This window comes from Oreochromis aureus, linkage group 17, assembly GCF_013358895.1.
Source record: "Oreochromis aureus strain Israel breed Guangdong linkage group 17, ZZ_aureus, whole genome shotgun sequence".
Taxonomy (NCBI): domain Eukaryota; kingdom Metazoa; phylum Chordata; class Actinopteri; order Cichliformes; family Cichlidae; genus Oreochromis; species Oreochromis aureus.
The window spans coordinates 9398809-9407869 of NC_052958.1; the positions used below are offsets into that span (position 1 = coordinate 9398809).

Below are 9061 nucleotides of genomic sequence, written 5' to 3' on the forward strand. Positions count from 1 at the left end.
ATTGCAGATTATGTTTGTTTAATTATAGGATGCCTATTGTGTGATTGAGATTAAAATCAAATGATGCCCTAACTCAAGTGTTGCTTTCAACTCAGTAACTGTTATTGCATGTTAAGTTTGAAGATGGACAAGATGAAGGCTAGCCAACAGTCCAACAATTACATACTGACGCCCACCAACCTGTCAACAATATTGCTGCCAACCAGTGCAGGTAATTAGGATTTCATTTTTGTATGTGAGCACTTAATAGTGGGAGTTCAGACCTGCGATTATAGGACGTAATGGGTTGGCTAGTTGCTACGGAGTTGTCTGGCATTTATGCTAAATATGTCCACTCATCTCTTGTGTCACGAGGAGCCCCAGGCTCACACCATGACGTTAATAGTCAGGCCCCACTGCTCGTCTCTCCTCCCCTCCCTCCATCTGCTCCTCTTTTTCTCCCTCCCTTCCTATGGCTCTCCCTTTCATTTTTTCACTTTGTTTCACTTACTCTCTCATTTGTTGTCTCTTTTTGCCTTTGGACAAACTGCATGAAAAATGCTTTAGAAAACACCAGAACTGAGATTTTTTACTCAAGTTTTGAGCACATGGAAAAACGTCTCAGTCTTTCTTTGTATTTATGGCATTTTATTTGTTAGCATAGTGTTTATGTTAGGGGTGGTTTACTTATGCTTTACATTGTAAACGATTAAGTACATTTTCCAGACCTATTCTAGTCTTCATCCTCTTTTGTTGGATGCTTTCTTTAGGGTCCGCCACAGTGGCACAATCTGCCTCCATCTTACCCTATCCCTAACATCCTCCTCTGTCACACCAACTCTCTTTGTATTCTCCTTCACTACATCCATAAATCTTATCTGTTGTTTTCCTCTTTTCCTTCTGTCTTCCACCTCCATATTCAGTATCATTTTTCCAGTGTCTTCACTATCCCTCCTCTGCACATGTCCACAACATCTCAGCCTTGCTTCTCTAACTTTATCCCCAGGACGCTTGACCTGAGCTGTCCCTCTGGTCACTCCCAGCTAAAGTCTCAGCATCTCTCAAACCTCTTCTAGTTCAGCCCATTAGGCGTGCTACTGTCCATACAGACAGAGCATTAAAACTTTAACATTGCAATGATTAATACTAATGGCATTAAGTGTTGAAGGAATTTTAGTTCGATTTCAATGATGTTTATTTTCTCTTCTATTTGACTCTGTATTAAGTGTGTGTTTGTGTGCTTTTTGTTTTCTTTTGTTTATTTTGAGTCAGTGGGTTTGAGCACACAACATTATAACTTTGTTATGAAGTGCTAGATTAATTTTATTTGCATTAACTCCCAGTAATCCTGATTAAGAAACTTTTACTTCAATAATATGAAATTGCAAGATGAATTACTAATGTTAAGTTACTAAAAACAAAGACTAAAACATGATTAAGTAAATGTGTTAAGAAAAAAAACACAATTAATTTCCCAGTTAGGACCCTAAATCAAAACAAAACAAAACAAAAAACACTGTTTTCATTATCTGTGGGCTATATTAATCGGTGCATCAGGTAGCATAAGTTATAATTTTTTTTCTTCAGTGAGTTAAATTATTGGAGTAAAAATATTTCTGCCATTTATGTTAAACTAACAAATCATGTGGAGTTAAATTTACAAAAGCATTTTCTTCTTTTACTTTGGACAAAGCTCACATGAAAGCATGAAATTCTCAAAGAATGTCAATGCACACAACAAACTTTCTAAAAAAAAACGCCCTGTCTATGTGAAATGCCACACAGTATATGACTTTCATAACTTAAAAACGTTGCCATCAAAACTATTCACTTATGAAACATGGTTTAATGTGGCATATTATTTTCAAATGTAAACAATAATCACCCCTGTCCCAAAAAACACCCCAAAAAACAAACAACAAAAACCAAAACACAGCAAGCCTTAATAATCATTTCTAACATTTCATCTTTTCTCTTATGTAAAACTATTAATTATTTTTTTCTAATAATTGAGATTTATTGCTACAAACATAGTCATTAATGTTTTATATATCTTATACTACATCATAAAGTATCATAATCTTAGATTACTTACTAACAACCTGAACACTTAAAAACATCTATTGAGGAACTAAGCACAAATGAGCTCTTAAGATGTGTTAAATTTAAACTCCCTGATCACCCCCACATTGTTTCTACATGCTAATCCAGTCTATCAGTAAAGACTGATGACTATGAACTATTTTTTGTTCATTAATACAATCTCCTCCTCACAGAGAAAATGATGCTGACGCCAACAATCTTCATCCTTCCACTTCCCAGTGGTGTTTCTCTTAACAATTACACCACAGCGGTTGGACATGGGCATCGCTGGTATTTTGTCATTCTTCCAGTTGCTGTAGCCCACTGTTCTGTCTTTCCAAATCCAGAACCCAAAGAGAGTACTCTGCCTGAGACCAATCCAGAATGGACCTTCAACATCAGTATGATTTAGCCATTGTTCAACAACCTTTTGATCTTCCTCATCCTCAATCCACAGCAGGCCGTTGTGTTTGCGCTCACAGTAGTTAAGGGCTTCTTCCCAAGTATAATTATTTTGGATGACTTTGATTCTCATGTTGCCTGAAAGCCACGCAAAAAATATAAGTAAGATTTGCAGGTAATAACATAAGTTCAGTTACATCATGAATATTCTGCATGCAAACCTTCTACGCCAAAAGAACTACTACTCTTAAGGTGGAAATAATACTTAGTATGACAAACTGAATCTGTCCAAGTTAAGTATTCATATAAATACACATTTACACATATACACAACAAATAAGTTTTAGTGGACTTTTAATCTGTCTTTTTAGTCTTGCTTTTACTTAAAGACTTTAATTTTTCCAATATCCTTATGCATGAATGTATCTTTTTCAAGTTTTTTCTTTGTATTTGTACTTTTTCTTCTGCTCTTGCTGTAAAGCAAAAGGTAATACAGGGAAAAGTGCTTGTGTTAACACACTAGTATCAAAAAACTGAATTGGATTGTGTCACTAGGCAATGCTAGAGCTAATCAGTTTACAGTGAATTGGTGACTGGCTGGAGTTTTGTTTGAAAGATTTCATTTATAGTTACTTTGACTTAAAATTTTCCATTAAAAATTTTCACAGTAATATTATAGCTAATAGCTCCTGTCATAGCAACTGTCAAGTTAGTTTGTTTAAATGAATATTTACTTACCTTTAGTGCAAATTCTTTTTTTCACATTCTCACACTTCAGTTTAAACAGACCCATCGTATCAAAAACAGAACAGGAGTTTTCTTTAGAATTACTCCAGTTTCTGTATGTAGAGCAACTCCCATCTGCCCATGTCCACTGATCATGTTGAAGTCCAATCCAAAAGGTTTTGTTCTTTCCTTTTTCAGACACTTTATCGTTTTGTGTCTTATTACTGATGCTCACTAAATCAGTGTAATGTCTTCTACAGTACTGCAGTGCCTGGCACCAGTCCTTTTCCTCTGTAATCAGTATATAATTATTATCTGCAAACAAAAAAGAAGCACAACATTTATTTTGCTTTATTTTTTGTCATTCATTTAATTAATTAAAATAATAACTGCATTTTAATCACAAGTTTTAAGGTGGTTCTGGCTTAAAGCAAACCCAGACTATGTTTAAACTGCATACTCAAGTGACTCAAATCAGACATATATTCCATTTAGGTTTTTCATATCTCTGGTAAGGTGTGCTGTCAGAGTAGTCACATGATAATTCATATGTTTTGGTTTGTACAAAAAAACATTGAGCCTGTCATCATTCAGGGAAACAGTTCACATGGTTTTGATATGATTGTTGTACTGAGCATACAGATTAACATTTTGGGACCTCATCACTGTTCACAATTAATTGCTTACAAATGCAAGAGTAGAAAATGTACACAAAAACACTGTATCTGACAAAAAGAAGAAGGCCTTGAATATGAATGCAGCTGTGCTGTGTTGCAAACATTTAAGAGGCATCTAACAAAGTGTTGTTTTTGAAGTAGAAAAAAAAGGGAAACCACCAAAATGCAAGCAAATATCACTTGCTTGATTTACCTTTGTAGCACATGAAAGGCTTCCTGTCCGAACAGTTGAAAGCTCTCCATGTTCTGTTCGTCATAGCTTCACATATTTGGTCATCACCAATACTAGTTACTTGTGAGATATTGAATGCAAGTGAGTTTCCATCTGACCAAGTGGTGACACTACTTTTATTCTTATGCAGCCCTGACCAAAAGTCACTTCTAGGCACACCATTCTTTAAAAGAGCATTTAAGTCCTCTTGATCATACACAGTTACCAATGAACTGCCCGTGCTTTGACACGCGTTCAGTGAACCCGTCCAGTTCATTCTGCCTTCTTCTTCACTGAAAAATGAAACACTTTGCAGATGACTTCCAACTGTAAAGTCAAAAAGTCCTATAAAAATGAAAACGGAACAGGATCATATTTTTCATTTACCCAATATATATAATGATAGAAATAACATACATTATGAACAGCATGACTGTTAAATTAAGTAATTTAGGTTCAAAATATGACAAATATATTTCCCAACTATAAAATAATAGTAATAATAACCTTTTGCCTATTACCTCTCTAAGGAATATTTCATTAATTTACAAGCTGTTACATGTAAAATAAGAAGAGTGACACATCACATTCAGGGAAAAACATTAAAAGTGGCTTTCTTTTAATAGAAATATTTGAAGGCCCTGCTCCTAAAATTCATCTTTTATGTCCACAAAACACACACACACACACACACACACACACACACACACACACACACACACACACACACACACACACACACACAACATGCAAGCCAAATCAAGACCACGATGGGGAAACCTACCTAATGACAGCACCAACAACACAGAGGTCATCATCAGCACGGTTAGGGATAGGCTCATGTTGTAAAATGACTGGCTTAGAAAAAAAGCACAAAGATCATTTAAAAAACAAAGTGGAGTCCAAGTCAAAGGGCAATTATTCTCTGTGGCTCAAGAATTAATAAAAGTTTGATTCCCTGATTATTTACAATAACTTATCCATAGCCAGACTTTGTTCAGACTTTGTTTGTTCAATAAATTAATCCAAACTGCATAAAGTCTCTTACCTGCTTTGGTCAGAGGCCCACTGCAGTCAGTGTTTTGTGTTAGGAACTCACTGGGTTCATATTTAAGAGCGATGGAAGGTAACTGAATGTGTACATAGTAAAAACAGTGACGCCTAGAGATTAATGTTTAACCAGAGCCTGTCCTGTGGGGCTGAATGACAGTCACAATTGTTATAGAAATATCATCTTTCCTTATATCAATCTTACCAAGTCCTAAAAAACAAGAAACACAAAACTGATATATTTTAACAGTAGAAGACAGACTATTCCTGAATTGTTTTAGTCATTTAATACTTGTTAGCTATTGATAAACGCCTTATATTCAAAAGGATACATTTTTAACTAATTGTAGTCCTGGATAATAATCTGTGCTACAGCTACACCTTCCACTGAATGTAATTTATACAAATAATCTATACAAACCCATCATAATATGGACTTTTATCATTACTAGCTCTCTTTAACCATATCTGAGCTTCTTCGTTCTATCTAAATTTGTAACTCACATTTTTCCATCTTAGCTTTGATTCAGCCACAAAGTCAAACTCCTCACATTAAGAATCTCTTTTTTAAGAGTGTCCTAGGTCAGGTAGGCAGCATTAACCTAGATTTTCCTAACTCCTGCTTGAGTTTGAACCCGGGACCTCATAGTTGTCATTCAACAGTGCTAAGCATTGAGCCACTGCACTGTCTCATCTGAATAAGCATTATTCTATGAACAATAGAGAACAGAGAGATTTTTGTAAAGTTGGTAAACATGTTATGGCCTTTTTTTTCTTCCTTTCTTTCTCTTCTCTTCTATAAATTTCCCAACACATTAATTATGTTTTTAAACATCACATTTGGAGTTTTTAACTCCAAATATCAAATTACTTGAATGAAATGTACTCTGTCATAAGGAACCGTTGTTTTCCCAGTCACTGCTTTTCTCGCCCTTTCTTGAAAGCATTTGTTTTTGTTACTTCCTGTGTATTGTGCAGCATATTTTCTGTTGTGGGTCATGCATTGCATCTTGTTTCACAGCTAGTTACCAGTTCATCTATTTTCCACTGCAGTGTCCACCACCTGTGATTTTCCCTCATGTTTCTTGTTTCATGCCTACAGCATTTCTGCTTTCTTCAGCTTTTGAAGCATTTTTCCTAAATTATCTTTTAAGTTTTTGCTAACATCAATTTCCTCACTTTTTTTATTAGTTTGGTTAATAAAGCTCACCTTCTACTCATCGAAACTTCCTTGCATGTTTTGCATTTGGTTCCTGTTGTTCCTGAACTCGGCAATATAGTTATACAGTACATGAGAGCTACATTTGTTTATTATTCAAATCATGAGACCGGGAGTGGAGTCGGCAGCAACTTACTGTAGGTGTCTATGAATAGCCCTGTGTGTCAGGAGAAGAAATGCAAACTGGGTTGCAGGTTTTGGTGAATATTTATCTCTGGGTTTTGTTGAGGGATTTAAAAAGTCAAGTAAAGAAATTTTTCTGAGCTCTGCAGATTATTTTCACATATAATTTCACATCATATCGCAAACCCCAAACTTCACCATGTGCAGTCTTGTCTATAGGTTACAAACTCTGTAGACTAATGTTCTGTGATCTTTTAAACAAGTGTTTTATATGTGATTTAAATCTTAAGATGTACTGTATACAATGTCAATAGCCTGTTATGTAAAGCAGTTTAGGGTTACTGTAGCAGTATTAACTTGAAGAGAAAGCTAACTCAACCAAAAGATGCTTGTGCCATATGAATTACATTTTGCATTTACAGTGTAAAACGTGTAACTAGGACACGCATAGAAACAGAATATGACGTTTGCTGCATGGTGCCGTTTAAACAATAAAATAATTTTTTCATTTGGGCAAAGAAGAAAATACAAAAATTGCTTTACTTGGCTGATCTTAGCCACTGAACTCTGAAACAAAGTATGTGCATCACCTGATGTTGCAAATCTCTTTAGCATCCACACACATAAGGACAGGGAACAGAGCTACACCCATGCATCTGCATGTGGCCTCACATCTGAAATTCAAATAAGATCTGTAATCTTGCAAATATGTCTCGCTTGGTCCGATTTACTGCCACCAGTAAGGCAGCTCACAAAAAGTGATTGTAGCTGGAAGCACAATGAACTGAAACACCTTTGTCCACATTGAAAGTATCCCAAGAACAGGCAGAGGTGGGGCACAAGTGTACAATATCATTCTAATATATATGCAATATTTCATTCACAAATGTATGTAAAATGACAGTATGGATGGAAAGATTTTTTATTGAGGTATGACTTTACCTGTGTTTTTGTCTAACTGTTTGCTTTAATGGATCAGTTATTAAAATCAAGAGATCGGATAGATTCTCACATCACACCGTAGCTGAATCCCCACATTGCTGACAAAACATAGTTTCATGATGAAAAGGCCACACGTCGCCTCACATCACTGCAATAGCAGCTCTGTAATATACAGTAAATTTCAATGCTTCAATGGACAGCATTCCTCAAGGATTCAAGCCCTAGCTCACATTTTTTTCAGCTTTCATGCTGTGCATCACACAGCCTCACAATGCCGCACTAACATGATCGTGTTAGAAGAAAGGGGATTAATGTTGTAATTCAGTTAATCATTAATTTGCCCTATTAGCAATCTTCTACTGGTTTACTGTATTTCTCTGTTCCATTTGTTACCTCAGACAGCCTGTCATAATCACAAACATTTGTGCCTCTCTAGCACTGCTTGGCACATAGCTGAGCAGTAGTAGAAGGAAGTGAAATCCTGTGGTTGTGTCAGTGCAGATGTTTAAGTCAGCACTGACATCATGAACATATTTGCATATTTCTGACTTGTGGGTGAAAGGAACAAGAACAGCATCATAATGAAATGCAAATGTTGGCTGCTACGTTTCTATCAGAAGTCTAAATATGAAAAAGCACCTGTTAGATAAGCTCAGCAACGCAACACTGGTAGAGAGGCCCACTGAGAAGGAGAATAAATCTGGTGCTACAGCGCTGTGTAAGAAATACTTGTTTTCAGTTTATTAACTGAACTGAAAAGAAGGCTTTCTTATAAAAGAAGAAACTATTGAAAGATGTCATTGGTAATTTAAGAGTATTATAAAATATTAGGATCTGAGCACATTTAACCTCCATAGTGTCATTACTGCGCACTCCATGTGCTCAGGTGTTAACTGTGCACTGACCTGTTTGGTTGTTTCAGCTGGACTCAGGAGGATCCAGTGTTTCCACAGTGACAGCTACCTCCTTTATTAAGTAATTAACAAGTATGTGAACTGGTTCCCCAGTTAAGCCACAAAAATCATAAAATCATGAGAATCTTTGTGTTGTGCATGAGCACTTTTCAAGAATGCTTGTGTCCATAAAAGAGAGAAAGATAGAGAGTGAGCACAAGAGAGAGGTGTCGAAATGCCGAGACAAACTGAAGCATACTCAGGCCAACTCAGTAAATGAGGACTCAGGCACGCTCCAAGGCAACCATGCCCAGTGTGAGTAGCTGCTACAATGTAAAAAATGGCTTTTTAATTATAATGTTGTTACACAACACTGTTAAGAAATCCATAGTTTCATCGATTCTAAGAGGGCAATTCTTGAAACAGAAGAGCAAAACTATCTGCATAAAACACCACAGGAACTCTCAGAGACACTCAGCGTTTATCAGTGCAATCTTTGGCCGTGATTATATTCATGTTTTGATCGAAGTTGATATAAAGGCAGCACAAAAGGTGCAAAGCTTTGAGGGTCATAAAGCCAGGTCAAATGCTTCATTATTACCGAACAGATTCCATGTACCTGTAAGCAATGCAGCAAGGTGCATGCTTGGCACTTTAGCCAAGGTCTAAATCAGATTCTTGGTGAGTATTGATGCATATGCACCCACGGATTGTGTGCTTGAAGTGAGGTCAAACGCGCTTGGAGTACTCATGCTCT

General features: G+C 36.3%; 1 protein-coding gene across 2 annotated transcripts; it reads right to left on the reverse strand.

The window, feature by feature from the left end:
- Positions 1-1805: 1805 nt before the first annotated feature.
- On the reverse strand, positions 1806-5184 carry LOC116309825 (lymphocyte antigen 75). Of its 2 annotated transcripts, none has more exons than XM_031726527.2 (5): positions 5126-5184; positions 4862-4935; positions 4060-4422; positions 3202-3504; positions 1806-2601 (listed from the first exon to the last, which is right to left on the reverse strand). In XM_031726527.2, the coding sequence occupies exons 2-5, from the start codon at positions 4917-4919 to the stop codon at positions 2219-2221; spliced, it is 1107 nt and encodes a 368-aa protein (XP_031582387.2). In that variant the 5' UTR covers positions 4920-4935; positions 5126-5184; the 3' UTR covers positions 1806-2218. The 2 variants fall into 2 exon arrangements, with proteins under 2 accessions (XP_031582387.2, XP_039456602.1); XM_039600668.1 differs by having other exon boundaries at positions 4862-4931; positions 5126-5161.
- Between the last annotated feature and the right edge of the window lie 3877 nt (positions 5185-9061).

Excerpts from the sequence above, each read along its gene's own strand:
- LOC116309825 (XM_031726527.2), bottom strand. The coding sequence starts at position 4,919 with ATGAGCCTATCCCTAACCGTGCTGATGATGACCTCTGTGTTGTTGGTG. Across the intron at positions 3,505-4,059 it reads GCCTTTCATGTGCTACAAAG|ATAATAATTATATACTGATT; the intron begins GTAAATCAAGCA and ends TTTTGTTTGCAG. Across the intron at positions 2,602-3,201 it reads AAAAAGAATTTGCACTAAAG|GCAACATGAGAATCAAAGTC; the intron begins GTAAGTAAATAT and ends CGTGGCTTTCAG.